We start from the raw sequence: 25,563 nt of genomic DNA on the forward strand, positions 1-25,563 counted from the left end.
CCAATCTTTGGGTTTGTACTGTGGCACTCCAAGCTTGAGCAGAAGCTGTGCAATATCTGCACAGTACACCAAGTCCTTCTCTTCCGAGAAAAAACGGAGGTACTCTTGATGCCTTCTGTGGAAGAAGCTGATGCGAGCACTGTCAGAGAGGAGGTTTTTTTCCTTCAGTCTGGATGCCAACAGTTCGGCAGAGTCCTTTGACAAGCTGAGGTCGTGAACTAGATCATTCAACTCCTTTTGGGAAAATGGATGTGGAGCATCATCTTCAAGAACCACTTCTTCTTCATGTCCTTCAACACTGGAGGCATCTTCATCACTAATGTCAGGAAGTTCTCCAAAGATAGGCACTGGAATTTCATCACAATGAGCTACAGGACAACGTGCTGATCGAAGATCAGGATACTTCGTGGGGCGGCTGCCCCATTAACTTAGTTTTGATCCCCCAACTTTATGCTTTGCCACACCAATTTATGGAAGATTTCGAGGTTTTATGACTTCAAACTGATCCCTTTTCGACATAATCACCCAGAACTATCGGACCTGAATACTTCTTGTCATTAAAATAATCATTTCCAATCAAAACAATTATTCAACATGGCATATTACCCCCACCAACTTGTTCTAAAATGCTCCACACAAGCGTACATGTGAACAAAAACGTAAAAAAATGACATGTGGCCATAGCTCAAAAACTTGACCTGATTGAGCAAAACCAATGTGATTTTTGGATCCAGCGCATCAGATTCATCCTAAATCAACTGAAAAAACGCAGACAACAAATTTGTTGTTGACCAGTGTTATTATTATGATTATATCCCTGGTAAATGACATGGTGTCACCAATGCTTGAATAATTTGTTTCAAGCCCAAACACCTGTGAGTGGTTTTCTTTTAACATGACATCACCATTCTGGGAAGAAAAAGTGGTAGATTTTCTTCTAACCATCTTTAAATTGTAGATTTTTTAAAAAAATCCCAATAGGCTTTCATGTGTTCTTAAACTGTGATGAGCAAGCTCACCCACAGAAGTCATACTTGCAATCTAATGTCTTTCCAACTTGTATATGACCATTTTAAATTACTTCACAGACACATTTTTAGATATACTTACACAAGTATTCGAGGATAACTGAAATAATTCACTTCATATAAATTTATAATTACAATAAGGCTTCAAACTCTGCACAACTATTTTTTTTCTATACAAAGGAATATTAAACTTAATTTACAAGAAATAAATATAAAGGATAATCAAAGGTAGTTGTTGTTTTGTCTATATACAATACTATACCTGTGACTACATCCTATTAAAAGATGCAGACATCACATATTACTATGTAGGCAAACCTACACACACATCTAGGAGTAAGTTCCTTTGAACTCAATGGAACTTATTTCTGAACAGACATGTAAAGGATCTCGCTGTTAAGCATCTTTTTCAGTTTCGCATCTAATTATCTATAGTAATACAACATTACTGTACAATGTTTCGAGTTATTCATAACTGTAAGTTGAACTTGTAAAAGGAACTTGTAACATCCACTGTTAAAAAACCCCCACACAATTTAGCCCGTCGTGTTTTCCAGTCACGATGCTACGTCTAACGTACCTTGTCAATTCATTTCACCGACGTTAAAAGAAAAAAACAATACAAACGCTTTCGATCATCGGAGGCTGCCTTGAAGCTTTGCTATTATATATTAAATAATGTCCTTTTCTGGGGCGTGGGGGTGGGTAGTCTTCTCACATTATGTAAAACGGTTAAAATAAACCTATTTGTCGCTGTGTGAAACAATAGCAACCTTTAATAATGTCACATCGGTTCAATAAAGTGCAGGCTCCCTCTCTTTGAAGTCCTTCTAAGTGAAATGCAAGATTTCTTAGGGCCTGTGTCATGGTTCTCTTGAAATATGAGCTGTTTCCCTGAAAAGTCAGGAAGTCGCACATCGCCATTCTGCACGTTGAAAGAAACGCCGTTCCTCTCACTGGAGACATTGCCTGAAATGTTTATTAGAAAAAAGTTTGTTAGAAGTCGAGCCAGGTGACTGGTTCAATATAGAAGCTGAGTATCTCAGTCCTGTGTACATACCATTCCCATTTGCTTGCGCTGAGTAATCATTATTCATTAGCATTGAGGTGGAATTGGTGGAGTTACTGTTGGATTGCAAAGAATGGGAGGAAGTGGATACTGCCTGGTTAACATTCTGCTTCTTTAATCCATTTGTAGCAGTTCTACTCCAATCTACAGCAAAATAAGGATTACAAAAGAATGATTATGTATGTTAAAGCCCCATTCAAAAGTACAATTAATAAGGTAATTTAAACCTCATATCTATAAAGCCCCTATTCCCCCCCAATGGTTTTATAACTATAGATTTTGCCAATACTTTACATTTTTATATTGTTGTTTTATCCTTGGTAATTTAGAAAATGTTGACTATCCAATTTCTCTTAATACCAAAGTTCTCTAATTTCACTAATAACAAAAACTCAGTTTCATAAAATTGATTTTTTATCTGCTTCAAATAGCATGCCAGCTTGCGCTTTGATAAACACTGCAGAACAGTTTCTGCCGATTGCGTAATTACAGAGTTAGAAACAGTATATAAATTACACTAACAAACCTATATACGGTCTGAAAATGGTTTGTTTGACATTGGTAAATTTATTTGGCAACAGTGAAAAATATAAATTCCCGAGCTCGAAGTTCATGCAAGGGTGTCTTCCCAGTCCCTCCTCTGCACAGCACTGTCCTGTCCCGTCCCCCCCCCCCCGCAGGGGGACCATTTGTAACAGTCTGGGATCTGCTTTGCAAGCATTTTCTGCTTACAAAGATATATAGAATCTGAGAACTGTAGAGTTGGGGGTCATCTAGTCCAACCCCCGGTAGTGCAGGAATCTTTCGCCCCATGTGAACCCAGGACCCTGAGATTAAGAGCCTCATGCTCTACCAACTGAGCTATCCCAGCACCTTTAGATTCAACTCACTGTGACTACACACATTTTAACATTTAAAAAAAACACAACATATTTACCAGAATTTTCAGCCAGTCTGTACTTTCCACAACACAGATACCTTCTCCACTGCTTGCGGACATTCTCCTTCGCTACACAGTAGAAAATAAAAATGAAAAAACCTGCAAAAAAAGAATGTGTTAAAGTTTAAGGGACACACTGGATTTACCTGGTTTTTTAATTATCTATAAAACTGCTAGATCATCAAAGAGCAGGATTCAACTGATCCTATTGCAATAATAATAATAATAATAATAATAATAATAATAATAATAATAATTTATTTATACCCTGCCCATCTGGCTGAGTTTCCCCAGCCACTCTGGGCGGCTCCCAATCAAGTGTTAAAAACAGTACAGCGTTACATATTAAAAACTTCCCTGAACAGGGCTGCCTTAAGATGTCTTCCGAATGTCAGGTAGTTGTTTATCTCTTTGACATCTGATGGGAGGGCGTTCCACAGGGCGGGCGCCACTACCAAGAAGGCCCTCTGTCTGGTTCCCTGTAGCCTCGCTTCTCGCATTGAGGGAACCGCCAGAAGGCCCTCAGTGGGACCAAAGGATTGCATCCAGATAGTGCTTTGTGTGCATTGTACAGAGTGCTATAAGTATTCTGTTAATTATGTCTTAATACGATCTACTTTAAAAAAAACAAACAAACAAACCAAGAACATACCTTGCAAGGTGTTAAAGATGGCAAAGAGATACATAAATGCAAGGTTTACAGGACCCCATGCAAAAAAGGCAAATCCCCAAGTAATTCCCAGTAGGAACGTGAGGCCAGCAACACTCCTGAGATCCTGGATGCTGGTTTTTCGCTGGGCACCAAGTTGCTTCTTCTTTTTGATTCGGCAAAGCTGAATCAGCACTACTATGAACATGCTGATATTCAACAAGAATATTGTGCAGAAGTATCCCACAACCGTGATGTAAAACACAATATCATTTTTAATCCAGCAACTAAAAAAAAAAAAATACAAAACGGGACATGAAAAGTGACAGTCAGTTCCATAAACATTTTGAAAATGAAAAGCTCTAAACTGAGAAAGTCACGTGACTAGTTCCACGTACAGTAAAGCCCTTTCTCGCCCGGCAGAACAGCATCCCATCATGCAACAGAATAAAAAAAAAATTGGCCATGTAGTCTGCAGTTTTGATGAGACCGCTACACATCTACCTTACTTGCAACTGAAGTTAGTAACTAGGCCACAAACTCTCTTTACAGATTAAATATATATATATTTAATCAGATTTTCACTTGGTTTAAATTTTTAACTTTTTCCATCACTGCAATCAAGTGCATTCAAAAGGATATATCACACCTAAAGTAACACAATGAAATACAGTATCTTGTTTCTTTATCTTCAGGGCACAATCATGTTTTAAATTTATGCTTTTAATTTTACACCCGCATTTTATATCATTTCTTTTTCTTCCATCATTCCAGAGATATGTATGGTACTAACTCAGTCACACATATGGCATAGGGCCTTAAGAATGATTATTAAGAGGAGCAAAAATCATCCCTGCATGATTTGTACTTAAGCAACTTCATACTTTCAGCATATGGTGGTTGTTGCTGACTTACAATTCATCATTTGAGTCATTGGGAAACTTTCCATAAAAGCCAAGTCCATAGTTATCTCGAGATATTATCAGTACAATGGCTACTACAATTGCCGGTACCCCTGAAAGATAAAAAGGCATTAGGTATATGGAAAATATAGCAAAAACATACTTAGGTTGTTGGAGAGGTGGCAATGAGAACCACTGTATAGAAACAACAGTAAAACATGTATTTAGGATGAAATACAATGTCGTGGGAGCAGACTTTGCTTGCAGAAAGGACTGGAATGGTTCCTTCTACTGCACAGCCCTGCATGTCGCTCCTCAAATCTACTCTAGATGATGCTCTGACCTTCCTGCGCAGATTTTGGGGACCTGCAGGGAGGAATGCTGGGGGCTAGGAATTTGAAGACACATCGTGCTGGTGGATGGGCACTACTTGATATTACAAATATTCAGAGCAATACTTATACATTTATAATCTTTACAACTGCACTATGTAGTATAGCACGTTTCCTAGAAGGAGTTGAAATCCCACAGATTAGCGTACTCGAAAGCAGTCTGCTGACATCACTGTCAGAAGAAAAACACATGACTACATATATGTATAAACAAATCTTTTTTTCTGAGAGCTCAGACAGATCTGTTTCAGCAGCACTCCTTGCCTTTGGAATGCTACCATTGCTATCATTTCAGCCAGGGGCAGGTAAGCTATTGCAATGCTGCTTGGAAACTGAAGGAAGCGATGGCAGGCAGCAACACATTGCATTTGTACCTATGCAATGCTCTTGTTCACTATTGCAAGCCATAACATCCTGGTTCCCTCTGAATATTAATTGCTGAATAAGTTTCCAAGAAATTGTGCCTGACTTTTTTTTTATAAAAAAGACAAGTATTATGAGCTGCAAAAAATTGTATAATGATCCTATTATTTTAAAATTCACTAAGCATACATGATGATATATTACTTTATCCTTGCAACAACACTGACTTCTATTGTGGTTTCATTTCAGTTAAACTGAATCAACTAAATACTTAATAAAAAAGCTACTGTGTAGTAGGCTAAGTAGAGAGAAAGTGATTTGCCTAAGGCTAGATGTGTCTCACAGATGAAGGCAGTTTGAATCTATGGCTAGATCTACACAGCTATAAAAAAACGCTCTGAAAATGCTCTGGGGGAAAAACCATTGTAAAGCTCACAATGGAAAATATCACCGAATTGCAATTTCAGCTCTACAGCACCATCTGGTGTAATTCTATCACACTGTCTACTGCAGCACACTGGCTCTGTGTATAGATCTCCCTTTAGCTAATGACAGTGAAGTCTTAGATATGGCTATTGAGAAGTAAAGCCCCACTGCGTTCAATTGCTGTACTCTCAGGTGAGTATGGGATTCCATCCTTCTGAACAAGTTAGAAGGACATATATAGTCTCATTTCAAATATAAACCCAGAAAGAAATACTTACCCCAGCCAACAATGCAGAACTTTAGGATATATTTCCTAACGTAAGTATTGAACACTTTGACAAGGGCCAGATACATGTGAAAGGCTTCAAGGCCCATCCAAGTGAAAGAAACCAAAAGGAAATAATGAAGAAATACAGCAACTGAGATGCACAGGCCTTCGTTCTTATACAAAGCAATCCAGGAGTTCAGGAGAAAAACCAGGTTCAGCAGAAGCAAAGCAACACACAACTGAATGAGGATTTTAGAAGGATAATCTCTTCGGATTTTCCTATAAAAACAAGTAAATGAACATCGCCTGCATCAGTATCAATCACAGTATTCAAGAACAACACAGGTTAGAACACAAAAGGTGGGTCGTAGGGTTAGTTACGTTTTTGTATGACAACAGGACAAGAAGTTAAATTCCAGATCATATCAATTGTTCTCGAGAGCAATATTTTTGGAGTCTAACCAGTCCACTAAGGCATGCCACGTATTGCAAAATTTGTTCAATGAGTTTCTTTGTATCAATGTCAATTACAAAGACAATACAATGTTATTAAAAATATGTGTATTGTTTTATTCAGTATAAGGCAATTTCTATCCCTGACTTCACATAAACAAAACTTTATTATAATCCAAGGCTGTTTTTAATTTTAGCTGTTTCTTTTCTGAAATTTGCTCTCAGCTATAGCAAAATATCAATGTCCTTCAATATAGCATGATATCCTTCAATGTGATTACATCTATATTTAAGCCACATTAAAGAGGCTCTTCCCTAGTCTGCCTGCCACACAGGGGCTTCAACAGAACCATCTTGCCATGAGGGGAATGAGAAGGAGCTGCAACAGCTTCTTCCAAACAAACAAGTTGTCTTTTCCTGTAACTTTTTTTTTAAAAAAATCAGCACTTATTACTGTAATAATCCTATGAAAGGTACTCTGTGAGGTCCACCTGAAAACTGGTATATAAATACCTTGAATAAATAAATAATAGATGCAGTAAATAATAACCATCTTTATGATATGATTAGAATTGAGCAGGTACTTACTCAAATGCAATGTATGTAACAAGAGTAACAGAAAGAAAAATGGCTGAAAGGCCACAGCCTATGTACGTGATGAAAGTTAGAATCAGCCTTTGCGTGGGAGATATAGTAGTGGTGTTTCTTGATAAATCCTGCAAAGGAAATAATAAATGTTTTCTTTTGAAGCATGAGAACAAATTTCATTTACAAGCCACGTTCTGGTTATTCACTGCCGGAACAACCAACGCCTGGATTTCTACAGTAAGGTGGCTCTAGATAAATCATTTTTTTTAAAAATGCTACATGTTATCTATATTTTTACAAAGAAATTATAAAATCCAATTTAATCTACCTTAATCTCTCTTGCTCAGTTCAGGCATAAATATCTGGTTTTATCAAACTGAGATATCTACACAAGCCATGCACCCGTATGCTGTGTCCTTAAGCCACACCTTCATCTTCTCAGCGTACCAGCATCTGAAGACTTCCTAAGTAAATTAACCATAATTTCCAATCACATCCTAATTGGGAGAGAAGTCATCCATAGAACACTTGGAAAAGGAAGGAAGCAGCAGCAAGCAGGTGGAGTATATGGGGACAAAGCTTGTGCATGTCTCAGCTTAATAAACTGATATATGTACACCTGAACTGAACCTCTGTCTTTCTTTCTCCCACGCATGAACCTGGAATCATGTGCCTTAGCACATATTAGTTTCTTTTAATACCACAATTCAGGTACTTTAACCAACAATCCAAAGGACTTTGCAATCAGGTATATTCCCGTGATTTCCCCCACCTTTCTATGCCACAAGGCAAGCCACTTTTAAGACCTAGTGGCATAAGGAACCGCTTTGCAGCTTTTGGTTATATACTACAGGCATTACCAGTAAAACGCCAAAGCTTGTGAGATGGTTGCAGCTGCAGACGGTTGCATTTGTTCTTCTCTCTTTAACTACACAGCCATCATAGGACCAGCCTCCTTTGCCACCTGCCAGGAATTAAAAGGTTCCATTGTTAATATATAACTGGTAGAGTTTTAAACTACTGCAAAGTTAATGCAAGTTAAACCATTAGTTGCTATTGTTGGATTGTTTTGTTTTGTAGTAGTCTTCCATATACAGTGGTACCTCGGGTTACATACGCTTCAGGTTACAGACTCTGCTAACCCAGAAATAGTACCTCGGGTTAAGAACTTTGCTTCAGGATGAGAACAGAAATCGTGCTCTGGTGGCACGGCAGCAGCAGGAGGCCCCATTAGCTAAAGTGGTGCTTCAGGTTAAGAACAGTTTCAGGTTAAGAACAGACCTCCGGAACGAATTAAGTACTTAACCCGAGGTACCACTGTACTGGACAGATGTAAGAGTTTTTGTTCTTGTTGTTGTTGTTGTTGTATATAAACTGATTGAATTAATAAAATTTAAAAGACAGAACCACACAGGCATACCATTTTTACTGAAGTCCCAGAAGGCACATCTGACAAAATTCCCCTGTTTGGAGAGAGGGGGAGAAAATATTATTTATCTCCAAGACACCTTGAAATTAAACCATGTACAATGAACAATATAATAAAAAGAAAATCAGCTTTCTGTTTACAAATATTTCTCATTTATAGATAAATGTACACCCACCCACCCACACCAGGAATTTTTCCTTTCTTGCTCCTTTACTACCATCAAATCATATCTCAGCTGTTCCATGTGGCTATTTTTTCTTGTCTGCCTAATGTAAATTAGACCCTTTTTATGACAAGACCATTTCATTTCTGTGTTCTGTAGCAATAGAAGCTTGTTAACTGGTCAAATTGCATTTGTACCTGAGTAGGGCTGGCGTTTTGTAGTGTGACAGTAACATTTGTCTTCAAGTCGCTAATTGTGAGGTTAGCAACGCTTGATGATATAACATGACTGATCAGGGACAAATTGTCCAGTGAGGGATCCTGGGGAGCGAGAAAAAACACCCTCATATTAATTGTATTAAAATGTATTTATAGCCACAATACACTAAAGCTAAAGTCTGAAGGCATACCTGGAAAAGAGTTGTCTTCTCAAAAAAGTTGAAGGTAATTCTAGAAGCCTGATGCTGAGCTTCTGGAGACAAATTTGTCATGACTGATGATGGAAGTGTAATGGATCCAGCACTTTTTGTAGGCACTTCAGATCCAAGAGCAACCTTAAAAAGAGAGAGAGAGAGAGAGAAAATTATTATGCATACAAAATTGAGAGGCAATTGGACCCTGTGCTTTGTGTTAGATTTAGCCTAGTCTGGAGCTGTGCTTTGTGAAGAGGATAACTGGCATTGACTATATCAAATTGATCTATCTACCCCAATCTGACTCCACTAATTATGAACTTCAACCAACAAGGAGAAGCGTCAGCTGTGGGGCAGGGGAAGCATTTCCCTCTTCAAGCCCATTCAGTCTAATTGGTGAACAGATGGATTTCTGTGTGCCCTGAATGCTGCAAGTCCTCTTCTTTCAGCTCCTAATGACTCACATATAGGTAACATAAAATTACATTATTAAGAATGGCTAGCTGAAATTGTGCTGAAAGTGCAGAACAGCGGCTTTGCATTCAAAAGGTTTCAGCATCTCCTGGTAAGGCTGGGAGATGCTCCTTGCCTGAATCCCTGGGAAGCTGCTTCCAGCCACTGTAGACAATATAAATTTGTCTCGCTCAATGTAAGGCAGCTTCCTATATATTTGTTTTTCGTAGTTTAAAACAATTACGAAGGATTTTTAGGTTTCATTATTATTTCATCTTATTTCTAGTGTTCACAGAGGGCATAAGCATCAAATTATTCTATGATCTCCTCTAGAATGCTTGTGACAAGGCAAACACATGGCAGAAAGAAACACCAGAGCCAATTGCAAGAGAAAAGAAGCAATTCTGTCAGCCTTCATCAGATCAGGAACTCTTTGTAATCATGGTGTTATGTACTGAGCTTGGATCCTAGAACAATAGGCAAGTAGGATCCTAGAATGCAACAACTGATTGGCTTGCAGGAAAAGACCAATCAGGCTCCAGGAGGAAGTTAATCAGCCTATTAGGCTGGTAGGATCATAGAATGCAACAGCTGATTGGCTTGCAGGAAAAGACCAATCAGGCTCCAGGAGGGAAGCTGAATCAGCCAATCAGAAGGAACTCATTATGTAAATAATGTATATAAAAGCCTGAGGTTTGGGGAGAAATTCAATCACTGTTTTACAAGCTGCAATAAAGAGCATAAAATCACTACAGGACTCCGAATATATGTCACATTGTTTAAAATCATATTTTAAAAATAAGCTCCTGCAGTCCTCCATGTCACACTCCATTCTATTTTAAAGGGTCTGCCAACTCTTAGAAGCAGCTTTCGTATGGGGCAGGAGGACTTAAGGGTGGCGGCAGCCGGGGGGGGGGGTGTTGTTCAGTAAAAATTAGCTGCTCCAGCTTGTGCAAGCAGAAGCACTCTATACTAAAACAAAGCTACTATTGGATAAAACCAGTGCTTCCCCCCCAAAAAAAATGTTTAGGGGTACTCTCATTTTCCTACTCATATTCAAATACTGCCCCTCAATGAGGCCAAACTTAGATTCACAAAATGTTTAGGGGTATGCGCCCCCCTGCGTCCCCTCAGGAACAAAGCACTGGATACAGCCCATTGAACCCTGAAATCTACTGGCCAGTACAGTCTGTTTTTTTATTTAAATTATGAAGACTACACTGCAATCCTTTACATGCCTTCTTAGAAGTAAGCGATAAATAATAATAATAATAATAATAATAATAATAATAATAATATATTTATTATTTATATCCCACCCATCTGGCATTCAATGCCCCGGCTGCAATCTTGTATTCAGTTCCTGCATGTAAGTTCCATCAAACATTGGCCCCAACTGCATTATACATTTAAAGGAGTATTGTGCCACTTTAAACAGTCATGGCTGTTTTTAACATGTCCTTGTTAGAAGATCCTTATTCTCTTCACAGAGCTTCAGTTTTCAGAATTCCCTGGGAAGAGTGATTGATTGATAACCACTCTGGGAACTGTAGGTTTGTCACGGCAACTCTAACAACCCTTAACAAAACTCCCAAACTCAAGCTATATTTCCAGGTTCTCTTTCCCTTTCAGGTTTACCGAAGCAAAAAGGAGAGGGGTAGCTTACCTGAAGGTGTGGGGAATCTTCAACAGCGAAAGAAACTCCATTAAACGAGGTGCTGTTGACTTTCTGCACAGCCAGAGCCAGAGAAGGGAAGCTTAAATTAATGGATTCTGCCGGGAAGCTCAATTTTAAGCCAATGCCATCCACTATTTTTATTATTCTATTAAAGTAAAAACAGGAGATGACATGATGATGTTCCTGATGTAATAGGTTTGAAAAAAATTATAAGCATTTAATGAAAAGTAACTTCACTTGAATAACTTGAAAATATAGAAATGCTTTGAAAAGGTATCACTAAAACTCAGAAGTTATGGACAAGTTCAATTTTTGAGTGAAAATGAAGTATTTATTTATTTATCCATCTCATCTCTGAAGGCCCAGGTATGTATCAACCTCTTGAATCCTATAATCAGATAACTGAGCTTCTGGGGTCTTTTATGCATCTAAAGAGACCTTCTGCTCATCCATGGCCACATAGTGGCCACATGTGTTTGTGCATAGAAGGGCTGTAACTCAGTGGTAGACCATTGGGCTTTGTATGCAGAAGGTCCGAGGTTCAATCTCTAGCAACTCAAAGTAGGGTGGGATGTATCTCTAGTCTCACATCCTGAAGAGCCAGTGTCAATCAGTGTAGACAATTGTGAGCAAGATGGACAAATGATCTCACTTGGTATGTGACCCTTCTCTCCTCATCATCAGCAGTGAGATGTAAAAGCAGGGGAAGGATGGGTAGCCTGGGCAAACTCTAAGGGGAAGGGGGTGACAGAAGCAAACAGGGGCAACAGCCCCTTGTATGTGAGACACACACACACACACACACACACACACACACACACACACACGGCTGATTATATTAGAATCACACACAACAGACAAGCCTTATCAAAATAAGAAAAATGTGCAGGACACCTACCTTTTAGACAGTGGAGATATTTGTTTTGCGGAAATGTTTAGAAGAAAATCAACAGTGTTTAGCATTGCTTTTGCAAGCACAGGTGATATTGTTTGTGCAGTCAAATTGTGCTCCAGTTCAGAAACTATGTTCTCAAAATCGGTACTGTTGGCAGTGTTGGTCTTGTTGTGGAACACTGGTTCTGCAAGAGATGGAAAAACACAAAGTATGTAATCCAAAGCTGAAAACAAGAAAATGAAGCGTTAAATTCACATCACACTAAACCAAAGTTTTGAGTACTCATTCATACCGTTTTCTTCCTAAGAGGGAGAATATGGAACATTTATCTTCCACTTTTCATTAACCACAGTTCATTGCAGTGCCCAACCGCAGAATCGCGATTAGTTGTAGCTATGGTTTGTTTCAAGAAGCCAGTTTAAGAAACAACCACTTTGTTTTGAGATGAACCATAGTGTATTAACCACAGTTTGTCAAACCATTTGACATATCAAACTATGGTAAATAGTAAACAGAAGTTTCTGAGGGGGGGGTGTACAAGTCCAAGGCTCACCATGATGGCTCATTCCTGCTCATGCATGTCATGCTAAACCATGGTTTATAAAGATATCTTAACACTGCTATTGGAATGGAACTGGTGTCCCCCCCCCTTCAAGAATTGCTTCAATACAGAAATCAGCTGTCATGAAATATATATTTAATGTAAAATATCTTCATATTCAATTCCAGTGACTTAAAAGATCTTATGACATAGACTGAACAGAACTTTCTAAAATTCCTAATCCTATCTTTGGGAGATGTCAGTGAGTATGATGTATCAGGGGAAAGCCCCAGGCCATCATTACCCTTTGGCTAAAATGGTCAAAGCACTATGGTGAGTGCGCTTCACTCTCCTCCTACCATGCAGGTTCAGCATGCAACATGTGTCAGTTGCATGAATTAGAATGGCTGAACAAGTGCACCCAGTTCTTTAAAGCTTACATTTGCAAACATTTTCCAGGTTTCAGCATTATTTGTGACAACCCTTTGAATTCCTTCCCTTGACTTACACTAGGATGCAACTGGCACATGCAACATTGGAATAGTTGCGGCCAGGGGTGCAAGTCACTAAAACAAGTGGCCGCACCACAACAAGAGAGAGGAAAGGGAAAATCCTGTCCTTACCTTGTGGTACAAGGCAAGGTGAAGGGGGGCAGGTGTTGCTGCAGCCAGTAGCATACACATACATGATTGCTTGACGGACAGCTGCCCCTGCAGATGTCAGCAACCTATGCCCACACTGGAGAAACTGTCACACAGCAGTTGTGCATTGGCACAGTGTTGGCTCACATCCATCTCTGCTCCAGGTGCTGCAACGTACTGACTGGATTTCTACTGCCACACTAGCAAACCACCTACTAGTCACTACTACATGGTAAGCTATTGAGAATTCAGCTTGCCAAATGGAGCAAGCTCCATAAAGATGCATTTCTACTCTCACACCACACCACAAAGTGCATGTGTAACCCATGTCTAGTAACAACAGAACTTCACTATGCATTTAAAAATAAGGCTTACCTTTGCTGACTGTTCTCGGACTTCCCTCTGTTTCAGTAGTGGAAAGAATATCCAAAGTAGTGGTCATGGCAGTTGAAGTGGCTGGGGAAACTGCTACTGTAGGTTTGGAAGTAGTCTGAGGTACTGCATCCATTGTGGAATGCACTGTTGTAAAGACTGGATTAGTTGTTTCAAAAGGAGGAAGAACTGCACTGGTAGGAGTTGTAGAAGGAAGCACAACGCTGTTTTGTTCAGTGAGAGAAAGAACCGTATTTGTAGCAAGGTCATTTGTTGTAAGCTCAGTCAAAGGTGGAGGTGAAACAATGGTTGGCTTAGTCAAAGGTGGAGGTGAAGTGGTGGTTGATTTAGAGGAAGGATACCCATGCAGAGTCACAACATCAGAAGGCATAGTGGAAGGAGTAACAGGTAAAACGGATGTGTCAGGAGATCTAGAGCTTGTGCAAGGAAGTGCTCCATAAATACCACTACAGGAAGAACACAGATAAAATTATGCACAGGTATTGATATCAGTTTAACAGCAACTTGCATTCGGACAGAGATATGCAAGGTTCCAAAGAAACGCGGTAATTATTATATGGATAGATTTAAGAACAGATTTGGTTTTGCTAATATTCTTAAGGTGTTTCATGAGTCCAGAGGATTTCTTTACCAGCCACTATCATAACTCAGGTATGTTAAGGGATTTCGAATTCTGCACTAAAAAAGGTGCTAAATGTGACGTCAAGCTTATTCCACAGCCATTTAGCAGACAGTCCTTCCTAACACGGACACAGTGGTTCATAGGCAAAGTAAACAACAGAACAATGCTCTTTCACTTCCATAGAGCATGCACATGGTTGCAAATACAGGCAGAACCTGGACTAAGCCTTGTTTTATAACACATTTACCATTGCAGTGGTTTTAGCTCTTCAACAGTTGAGGGACAAGAGTCAGGCCAAAAAGCTGGACAACAGCACAACTCTAGAATAACAAAAAATTAAGAACAATTAGCATTTTAATTTGCCAGTTAGATATTATTATGAAAGCAACTAACTTCTATAACTTTAACTATTTTTGTCAGACAGAGCAGGTGGGCAGATTTCAGGCTTATAATACCTATTGTGTTTATTAAAAGAACTCCAAGGTACAGCAACCAGAGGCAAAATAGTGACTGGGGGCAGCAGCACACATAGAACAAAAGACATAACATGCCTCTGTGTTCAGCTCAAGAACTTGTTTTCAGAAACAGAACTGTGTTTACACTCATCTGCACAAATCTTTGCTTTCCCCTAAACTTTCAACTGTCTAATTTTTCACTTGCAGGAGAGTCTGTTGGTCTTTTCAAACAACTGGGGATCAGAAATCCTTACAGGTCAACTGCCGGTCATCCAACAGTCTACTATCAAATCTACCTTTTGCCCAACCCCAACATAAGAGTATTTTGAACATATAAAATGCAATACAATCACTCTGTCATTCCACTTCACAAGGAAGTTCAAAAATTAGCTGCTCTGAGAGCTTGCTTGAAGGGTTGAGTGGAAATTGATTAATACATATTAATAAATGGGAAAAAATAGATTAATTATTTAGTTGTGTGAAGAGGCTTGGGGAAAATGCAAAACACTTCTTGCTGGCTATACCTAAACAATGAACAGTAGAGAAGTTGTGTGAGTACAAAAGGAGAGTCAAGACAGTGTTCAATATTGCCTATTGTTTTTTAATGTTTGATGCTTTGTTGTGTTTGTATATATGTTGTAAGCTGCCCAGAGTGGCTGGGGAAACCCAGCAAGATAGGTGGGATATAAATTTAATAATAATAATAATAATAATAATAATAATAATAATAATAATAATACTGCAAACTGATGTCATGAATGGCCTGCATTGGGTATAATCTATTAGCCACCGGAAATTCTGTTGTGGTATCTACATTATACGCAGACCCAAACAATCTCCCTTACTTAGCTGTGCATCCTAGTAGGAACATGAGCTCCTTTCATTGAATCCATAGGTGACCAGGGAGTACAGGCCCCACCCATCCCAAATGCACCACATCTTGTGTTGAAGGCCCTTCAAATCAGATATCCTTCCACACTAAATATTGGCACTGATATAAAACAGAGACAGCTTGCACATTCTCATCCATTTATCATCTCATCCTATTATCATCATCCATGGATAAAAGGACTGAAGTGAGAAAGTGGTTAACATACAAACCAGAAGTAGACTTTTTGATTTTTGGGTTGTCAAACACTGTTTCTCCTTAGTTCAGTTTTACTAACAGTTCTCAGATCCTTTTTTAAACCCCCTCCTTGCAAAAGGCTCAAATTCTGGAATTTAGATGAGACCTGTGCCATTGGTTATCTCAGATCTCTAGAACAAGAGAATATTGGTTACTTACCTATTAGGCTAAGTTCTGCTTTTCCTTCCAGTTTTGACAATATGCTGCTTATATCCATGTTTTTCTTCACCTTTATTGTGAAACTGCACTCTGATCTGAAACAATGTGGGGGGGGGGAGAATCTAGTAAATGCTACTAGATTGAATGCCAGCATATGAATTATTTAAAGCAGTGTTCCTGCTTAATTAGTTAAATCACGTTATTCCAAACTATACAAGTCTGCACCATTATTTGGCTTGCCCTGTTAGACAAATGAGGACCAAACGTCTGTTACTACTTATTGGATCTAATTAAACTAATTTAAAAACAAAGCAAAACCCTATTTGTAGGAACAACAAACATCAATAAGAGTTTAATTTTTCCAATATTTTCAGTATCTATGGGGATTTTAAGGTGGGTTTAAAAAATAATAATTCAAGGCTTTCCACTTGAGAGGTTAGAAGACTGAGATAGCACTCCCTTCCTCAAACATTTCGTCAGAAGTGACTTTGCTGTTTAGAAAAGTTATTCCGGGTATAGACCCTTAAGTTGCACCCCTGTAGGCACTTTTCTGGGAGCAACTCTTGCTGAAGCCAATAGCACTTACTTCTGAGTTGGATAGCACTATAAAAAATCTATTAAAGCATTGAAGTGCCAGTCTTTCCGCTTTTTAATATATCTGTAGCCAATAAAAGAATCACTAGGAATATGACAAACCTTTGGATTACTTCATGACACTGTATGATGGATGACTATAAAAGAACAAATTTAAAATAAATTACTTGATCATCAAGTTCAAAATTACACAAGCGTCCACAAATAAATATCTATAGTAATAACTGAATGCTTACTTACCTCACTTATGCTCTGAAGGGTTTGGTTGAAATCTGAAATGCTAAAAGAAAAGTTTCTGCTAGCTTAGTTAGAAATGCTATATTTGATTTTTACTAGTAAATTATCCCTGAGCCAGTTTAGTTTCCAGCAGCTCCCATCATATCCTATGCCTACAACAGAGGCTTTCAACCTTTCTGAATCTATGGTTCCCTGGACCAGCTACATTCTTTCTATGGCACCCCTGTGGGGCCCAGGAGCCCAGTTATGCCACCGCTTTCCTGAAGAGCTGGCAGCCTCTCACCCTTTTTCAAACAATATCCCTTGTGGAGTGTTCCTTCAGCTTCCTCTCCTCTCCCCTCTCCCTGGGAGTCCTCCAGGCAACTGCTGCTGCCATCCCTGGTCTCTGAGATCCCCCCACCCCACAGAGAGGTGCCTCCCAGAGGCACCATTTGCCTGCGGAACTTATAGCCAGGGCTGCTACAACAAACAGCTGTGCAAGCCTTTGGGAGCCTTTGTTGCTGAACTACAGCTCCCATCAGCACCAGCAAGCATGGCCAATGGTCAGAAATTATGGAAGCTGTAGTTCAGCAACATCTGGAGAGCCAAAGGTTCCTCACATCTTTCCTAAACTCAAATTGTATTTGCATCCAAACCTGGTATCATAGTTTCACTAACTATGGTTAGTTTCAACAAGCCATGGCTTGAAGTTGGCTTGTTTTGAAATGGCTCATAGAGACGTATCATGGGCCCTGTTTCACATGTAACAAACCAAGTTTAAGGGAAACTAAATGTAAGAGCTTCTGGCATCCTACAAGTAATGTGGGAAGAGAAGATCAGTGTGTAAAACATGCAAACCTAGGAGACTAAGCACTCTGATGTTACATTAAACCATGGGCAAATGCAGCCACTACTATGTGAGAGTACTCAAAATGAAATATGAGCAAACATTCAGTATGATGTAAGGGACAAAAACCTAATAAAGAACTATGGAATGCTTACTTTGGTACTTTTAGTACTGGTGAAGTATCTTGCAATTGGTACTGACTGGTGCTGTCCCCAGGATATTGCTAGAGAAGAAAAAGAAAACATTAACAAAGTACAGTCCTGTGTACATTGCTAGGATCTCATTAAAGAATACAGGACAGATATAATAACAGTGTAGGTGACATGGCCCTTCACCCAGGAGGTATGTTGCTTTAAGAAACCCTATCTCTACCCAGAAACCCTACTTTCATTATCTTGAAGTGAGCGAAACAAGTTGACCCTGAAGCTTTTACCACAACTCACTAGGAGTATCTGACAAAAGCTTCTGGGGTACATTTCCTCAGGTTTTCACCTTCTAAAGCTACTTCCACTGACAAAGCAAGGGGCCTAAGTATTCACATCCATGAATATGTGTTGGACCTGGCAAGTTCCAAGATTCTATCTGACTGGATGACTCCCTGCCAAATAAGTCAATTAATATCAATCATAAAAAGGTTTTTCATTATGTCCATCTCTTAATGATCAACTTTATTGGTAGCAAGCAAGAATTTCCTGCAGCCTAGGTTAATGTTCCTTCCCATTCACTGCCTACGTCATACCTGCCCACTGCTGGATTTATGTATAAGCTAAACAAGCTATAGCTTAGGACCCCACTCTCTTGGGGGCCCCCAAAAAATGTAAAGAAAAAAACCTGGATGTACATTTCCAAAATATAAGATTAAAAACAAATAAAATAAAACCTACATACAGCAACAGTGTTTTGTGTTGTGTATGGACCTATTAGGTCCATAAATTACCATATAGCATATATTCAACACAAAAAACAGTAACAATTTGTTGTTGGCAAAGGACAGCTGGACATATAAAGGGCCCCATTACCTTCAGTAGCTTAGGGCCTCATCAAACCTAAATCCGGCCCTGTACCTGCCCACTTAATATCAAAAGTTAACCCATCAATCACACAAGCTTATTCTAGGGGACCCTCCTGGTGGCTCTTTCCTGATACAAGCATATAATTTTCCCAATACCATCACAGGATATAATTATAATATCAAGATTGCAACCAAAACTGGATCACGGAATAGCAATTCATCAAAATGAAAAGACTTACGAGTGTTAAGTTATAGAAAGCATTAGAGCTGTTTCCCATGGACTGAAATTTCATAGTGCCCGTGTAGAAGACTGAAAAGTAAAAGTCGTCATTATTAATAGCTTGGTTTAGAATAATTTTGACAACAGAAAACACATACTACCTCTGCTTGTACTTTTAAGCTTCCTTGGGCAAAAATCGTTTGACCCTCTGTTCTTTTGCACAGATGCAAAATTTGGATGACTATTCCACACAGTCTTTGGCCACACCACAAGCCATCCTATATGAATCTGCCTGCTATATAAGATCTGAATGAATGGCCCTTCTCCGTGCCCCATCTTGCTGAAGCAGAGTTGGGTAGGACTAGAGATACCTAGTTATGACCACACCCAGATTAGGGAACATCTGGCTCCAGCTCTCACTTTTTTTGCTGGTTGTTGAAGGTTGTTGCTAATTCTGACAAGTGTTTGGGAATAATCACATGCTTTTATGATCTTATTTTATCTGTCTTCTTGCCCTGTCTTATTTTACTATTGCTTCAAAAAGAGGCAATATTTTTAATTGCCGTATGCCATACCATTTGCATTAGAATGGTAGGATATAAATTTCTATATGAATAAATTATGAAAATGAGCCTGCATCAGCCTTCGAGGTAACAAAACACTCCTTTCCATTTCTTCCACATGTGAGAGGACAACACGGAAAGCTTCTGTTTCAACTTCAGAACTAAACACAGTTAAACGCTACAATTTCAGCTGAAAGAAAGCTAATCTAAAATGGAAGTAAGAGAAGGTCACTAACCTGAGTCTTGGCAGATAGATGATAAGTTGCATGCATGATTGTCTAGAATTTTAAAAAAGGGAATAAAAAGTTTAATTTGAACATTATAAAATAAGTTTATAATAACTTTCACTCATTATCCTACCTATTTCTAGTGCAGCTCCTAGCATGGAATCAAAATGGGAGTGATATATTTCTGTCTTTAGAAACTGAGCGAGGGCCTACATTTAGTGGAATAAATGTGGGGACAGAACACATAGCGAAGACAGAACAATGTGTCACAACTCTAATATATAATAGGTTTTAATTTTGATACCTTACCAACCACAGTTGTAGAAATTGACATAGCTGTGTTTCCAGTGTATATTGTTCTGTCTACATCAAGGGAAATTCGTGTTCTTAATAGACAGGTATATGCAGATCCTTTCTCTGCACACACTCCACACATCATTATTACAGTATTTTGATTTTAGCAATTTAGTATAAAATAATAATTGTAACGGAATTGTACCACACACACCCCCAAATCCAATTGCTGGCTTTAACAAAGAGAAAGATGCTCATTTTACATCAAAATATCACTGTGACGGTATTTTAGCTTTTAACAAGAGGCAAGGCCTATTTCTATTCAAACTAAAAGCACTGTAAAAAGTTAGCTACAGTTTACATACATCCTCTGTGCAATCAGTTCTTACCTTCAGTATTCAGAGCTTCCTCTGAAGATGCATCTAAGAATATAAAACACAAAATCAATGCAAACTGCAAAATTAAAGAGGAAAAGTTAAAGAAGGCAAGCCTACTCTATGTCAAAAATATGAATGAAATCTTGCCTGTGGCACTGTTAGGGTAGGTGACAAAAGTGACAATGGATGAGTCTGCTGCAAATAAAGAATTTTTTGAATTAAAATTGAAAATATAGAGAAGCACAAATAATTTTTAAATAGTTTACGTTTCATTTATAAACCTAGAAATGAATGGATTAAATTATGCTTTGGGTATAATGTTGTCTACTATGTGTATGCTGTAAGACGAAAATTTGTTCCCTATGACCAAGATCGAAAGAAATGTGAAAGCAGTTCTGTGAGCAGGAGGGAATTTTAGACTTGCTTTCCTAAAAATGCCTAGTGGTATGACAAGCTGCTTTTGCAGCTGTGGGGGGAGTTCCAGAAGCAGTCTGTAGTAAGACACAGGGGTCTGCTTTTCAAAGATGTCAAAACTTCTGACAAGCGATTGCAGTGTCTTGTATAAGCTTAAACAGTTCTTTGGATCTTCTAGCAGTAGAAGCCTTGTTGGGCTAGCACAACAATTAGTAAAGATTTTATTAACACTTTTTTGGTTTCATCTCACCCTGAAATGCAATCTCACGTTTTGATTGCCCTACAACTTTATTTAAAAAATAATAATAATGGAAAAGTGTTTTAGCAACAAAAACAGGGAAATAAAATGATACCCACCACTAGGGTTATTATAGTAAATGTGTGCTGAGTTGCACAACAGTTATGTCATGCCCACAAGTGCGGACAGAGGTTAGTGGGATATATACACAAAGAAACAAAATACTCATTAGTGTGGAAAGCCAGTTGCAATATACAGTGGTACCTTGGTTTATGAATTTAATCCGTTCTGGAAGTCCGTTTTCAAACCAAAGCGTTCTTAAACCAAGCCGTGCTTTTCCATAGCAGCCGGGGACTTAATTTACAAATGGAACACACTCAACAGGAAGTGGAACATGTTCTGCTTCCAAGGCAAAGTTCACAAACCAAAACATCTACTTCTGGGTTTGCAGCATTCTTAATCCAAATTGTTCATAAACTAAGCTGTTCTTAAACCAAGGTACCACTGTAAAGGCAACAGTGCTAGGGGTCATGCCCCTAGAGAAGGAGCCTTACTCTTGTGTTGGCTGTCAGTGTTTCTTTATGACTTGCAAAGATGCCCTTGTAATCTACATAAAATATGCATACTGATTATAACACTGAGAAGCTGTGATTATTGTGTGTAGCTTAGAGGTGTTTTTCTTTCCAGAGTTATTGCTTTTAACAGAACAAGACAAAATAACATGCAAGATAGGTAAACAAATAACATGAATAAAAATGATTTATATTCACCATTATTCATGAAATGCCTTAGAAATTAAATCATCTGAAGGAGAAATTCTTGCTAAACCTAATTATGATATACTAACTTCTTTCAAAACCATAGATCCTTCCTCTTTGTAAATCCTTGAGTAAAAGCATCACATATTTAGCACCTAAGTATGGCAATAATTTATCTAGTTGTGTAATAAAATGAGGAACATACATATCCATGTATAGGAGCAGATTTTTTAAAAGGCTGACACCAGATACAGTTTGTAATCTGTTGTAAACCGATGGGACGTCAGTTGCATCTTTCATCTTCATGATGGTGTGTTATATTTTATAATACTTTTCTTGAAGTAAAGTTTAAAAAACAAAAATAGGCATACCTGGTGTGCTTCCTGGAGCTTTTCCAAATTTTGGTGAGATACGGCCAGCATTGCCTAAGTGGGAGACAGTTTAATACATTCGTTAGGCTAAATAAAAGTTTTGTTTGCCCTTTAAAACAAAACAGAATACAATTATTGTTCAGCTACTACTATTGACCACAAGATGGCAATATGAAACTATGTAACCATATTGTAACTAATGAATTTCTGTTCAAGTTTGACAGGTACAACAAACACTCCCCCCACCCAAAAAAACACCCCAAACCTCACACAGAGAGAACAGTTCAGGTACATATCATGGACTAATACATATCAACCCAAAATTAGGTTGTGTGTTTAAAGGTAAGGTGATATTGAAGAAACACACAAAATTTGTCAAACTTTTATACTTTAAAAATAAAACATTTCCAAACAATTATTCTTTCATATGTATCAGTTGTTCGCTCCAAACAAAGGAGTTGATTTCAAAATAAAAATTACCTACCAAAACCTAAAACATTCTGGTCTTGTTTGGACCTAACTCTGCAGGATAGTTTAGTGCTAGAGGACTAGGCCTGAATAAGTCTTGGGCTCACATATTTCAGCCAACTCTGATTTGTTGGACTCATCCACCTTCAAACCATGGTTTATAATTCTAACTTGTTTGAATAAACCTATTAAAGCTTAAGTATAGTTCCCAGTTTGGACATAACAAAAGACCATAATTAGTTTAAATTAGTAATCAAATGTTTCCATTCTACTTTCAGCCATTACCAGGGGAAGAGAAGGGATAAAAGAATGCATGGGACCAAATCTCACTGTAGCACTAAAATATGGTTTAGTCTTACCTCTGAACGAAGCCACTGACTACTTTGCATACATGGATGTTACAAAAATAGCACTTTTGCTATCTACTTAATCACTACAGTTAAAAAAAAAGTCCTGATGAATCAGGCCAAAGACCCACCTATTCCAGCAACCTATTCTCACAGCTCCCAGCCAAATATACAGAGGTTTTTTTTAAAACCCAAAGAAAGATAGGAATGCAAAACCTCCATACTTCTCTCAAACCTGAAGACAGGCACACTTTTATGCCTACAGTTCTAAACTCCGGCTCCCCCCATACACAATCATCTCTTGGTAATTAGATGTTCCTGATAATTCAATGCAAGAGGGAGGAAAAAAGAAAAGTTTGGCGATAACACAAAGTGCAATTCAGGATCTGGGTATAAGTATAATAAAGGCTCCCTCTTGTCAAGTAACCGCATGGATCCATCAATCACAGGGATGGATTTTTTTAAAAAATCCTCCCCTGCGTCCCCTCTGGTGATGCCTGCACAATCTCAGCACAGTCGTACCTTGGTTCTTGAACAGAATGTGTTCTGGGAGTCCATTTGACTCCTGGAACCATTCGAAAACCTAGATGTGGCTTCCGATTGGCTGCAGGAGCGTCCTGCAGCCAATCAGAAGCTGCCAAAGCCGTGCCGGATGTTTGGCTTCCGAAAATCGTTCAAATACCGGAACACTCACTTCCAGTTTTTGATCGTTTGGGAGCCGAAATGTATGAGTTCCAAGGCATTTGGCAACCAAAGTACGACCGTATTCCAGGATATTGGTTGTGCACTCATATTTATTTATCATCATCATCTGCAGTCCAAGGGCATTCAGTGTGGCTTAAAGTTTTAAAAAACAACCAACCTCATTAATCATTTAAAAACAACAACATCAGCACATTTAAAAAACCTAAAACACCAGCGTTTAAAACTGGTCTAAAATTAACCTTAAAAGGCCAGGCAAATAAAAAGGTCTTAACCTGGCTCCAAGAAGACATTAACATTTGTGCTATGCAGGCCTCCCGGGGGGGAGCATTCCACAACTTAATCATTGCAAAAATTGCACTGGCTGCCAATTAGCTACAGAGGTACGTTCAAGGTGCTGATTTTGGTGTATAATAAAGCCCTATACAGCTTGGGACCAGGAAACTTGAAATATTCATCTCATGCCTTAAATATCCAGCTAATCAATGTGTTCTATACATGAGGGCTTTCTGCAGATGCCATCTTTTTAGGAAGTATGTACTGCACAATATAAGGAGCTGTGAGACCTGACCATTGGAATTTACTTCCCTTAAATATTAGACAGATACCACCTCTGTTGTCCTTTCAGCACCTTCTGACGACCTTCCTCTTCCCGCAAGACTTTCTGTTTTGGAATTGTTTTTAAGATGTTTTCATTGTTTTATCACTTGTTGATTGCCACCCTAGGCTCCTTTGAGAGGGTGGGATATAAATTTACTAAATTAATAATATATATAATAAATAAATAATGCAATACAAATTAATTAAGGGACAAAAACTTTTGTTCAGATCTGTTATACTAGCAAGGAACATGACATTTCCGAAAGAAAGAGCCTAACCTCTCTCTAATATTTTCCCTCCAACATGCCTGTGAGGAACAGACTGCTCCTTTTAAAAGTTAACTGTAGTTTAGGGTGTCATTTCAAACCTAAACTGTAGCTGATTTAAGCATGATTAATGAAGACAAGCAAGCTTTATAAACTATGGTTAGAAGTTGGCTTGTTTCCATTAAGCATAGTTAAGATGAACCATGGTTTGTCTGTTTATATGACACAGCAAACTGCAGCTAATCGAAAACATTTCCAAACTGCTTATTACTTCCACACTTGAGGGGAGGTGGGCATCCAGACTTGGTGGTCACACAAGAACATCCTCATGAAGCCAATGCAGTCAGAGTGTGCCACGTGTTGTTCAACTTGTAGTTAAAACTCAACAGGAACAGGAACAGAATCAAAGTTTCTCACTTTCTTGTATTAGTTTGGACAGAAATTAGTCAAAGCTAACTTGTGTGAAAAATCTGGTTTGAATACTTAAACAAGACATCCACACACCTTTTTGTAGCATAAAGGTATTGACTATGCATGGATGAAGTAAACACTGCACAAGACCCATTTACATGTTCCACAAAGACAAGAGGGTGAGGTGCTTGTTACATTGTGCTCTCCAGCAGAGTGATTTCTAGGCAGTAACTTCAGTATGAAAAATACAAACAAGGAAAAAGAAAAAGGTTAAACGATCAGAGCTCTTTCTTATGATAACATGCAGATAGAAGTAGGTATGTGAATCAGCAGGTACGGTTTCTAGAGCTGCAGCATTCTTCCTGTGATTAGTCATTCTTCTGAGATATATATATATATATATATATTTCTTAATTTCTAAATCCAGACGAAGGGACAGGAAAACAGTACAGAGCACTTTCATTGTGGTGCACTTGCTACACAGCTGCTTGTACTAGATAAAAAAAGGAATAATTTACCATAGACAGATGACAGTCACGACTCTCACTTTCATTTCTCCCCTTTTGTCATATTCTGGGAAGAATCATTTTACA

At 38.5% G+C, this 25,563-nt stretch overlaps 1 protein-coding gene across 9 annotated transcripts in view; it reads right to left on the minus strand.

Moving 5' to 3' along the window:
- Positions 1–1,137: 1,137 nt before the first annotated feature.
- The window catches only part of ADGRG2 (adhesion G protein-coupled receptor G2), a 40,389-nt gene continuing 15,963 nt past the window's right edge, over positions 1,138–25,563 (minus strand). For 2 of the 9 annotated variants that reach the window (XM_083501801.1, XM_083501802.1), the window contains exons 4-28: positions 22,177–22,230; positions 20,543–20,590; positions 20,408–20,440; positions 20,034–20,087; positions 19,734–19,775; positions 18,954–19,024; positions 17,858–17,925; positions 16,880–16,919; positions 16,742–16,776; positions 16,046–16,143; positions 14,553–14,625; positions 13,666–14,129; positions 12,112–12,292; positions 11,202–11,358; positions 9,080–9,223; positions 8,868–8,990; positions 8,499–8,541; positions 7,939–8,042; positions 7,079–7,206; positions 6,048–6,316; positions 4,602–4,701; positions 3,690–3,973; positions 3,035–3,136; positions 2,089–2,241; positions 1,138–1,997 (exon numbers count right to left, since the gene is read on the minus strand). In XM_083501801.1, coding sequence (XP_083357927.1) covers positions 1,813–1,997; positions 2,089–2,241; positions 3,035–3,136; positions 3,690–3,973; positions 4,602–4,701; positions 6,048–6,316; positions 7,079–7,206; positions 7,939–8,042; positions 8,499–8,541; positions 8,868–8,990; positions 9,080–9,223; positions 11,202–11,358; positions 12,112–12,292; positions 13,666–14,129; positions 14,553–14,625; positions 16,046–16,143; positions 16,742–16,776; positions 16,880–16,919; positions 17,858–17,925; positions 18,954–19,024; positions 19,734–19,775; positions 20,034–20,087; positions 20,408–20,440; positions 20,543–20,590; positions 22,177–22,230 — 3,053 coding nt within the window. In that variant the 3' untranslated portion in view covers positions 1,138–1,812. The remainder of the gene's footprint in view (positions 1,998–2,088; positions 2,242–3,034; positions 3,137–3,689; positions 3,974–4,601; positions 4,702–6,047; positions 6,317–7,078; positions 7,207–7,938; positions 8,043–8,498; positions 8,542–8,867; positions 8,991–9,079; positions 9,224–11,201; positions 11,359–12,111; positions 12,293–13,665; positions 14,130–14,552; positions 14,626–16,045; positions 16,144–16,741; positions 16,777–16,879; positions 16,920–17,857; positions 17,926–18,953; positions 19,025–19,733; positions 19,776–20,033; positions 20,088–20,407; positions 20,441–20,542; positions 20,591–22,176; positions 22,231–25,563) is intronic. The other 7 variants (XM_083501803.1, XM_083501805.1, XM_083501804.1 and 4 more) reach the window with 7 other exon arrangements.

This window comes from Podarcis liolepis, assembly GCF_965112155.1.
Source record: "Podarcis liolepis genome assembly, chromosome: 4".
Classification (NCBI taxonomy): Eukaryota; Metazoa; Chordata; class Lepidosauria; order Squamata; family Lacertidae; genus Podarcis; species Podarcis liolepis.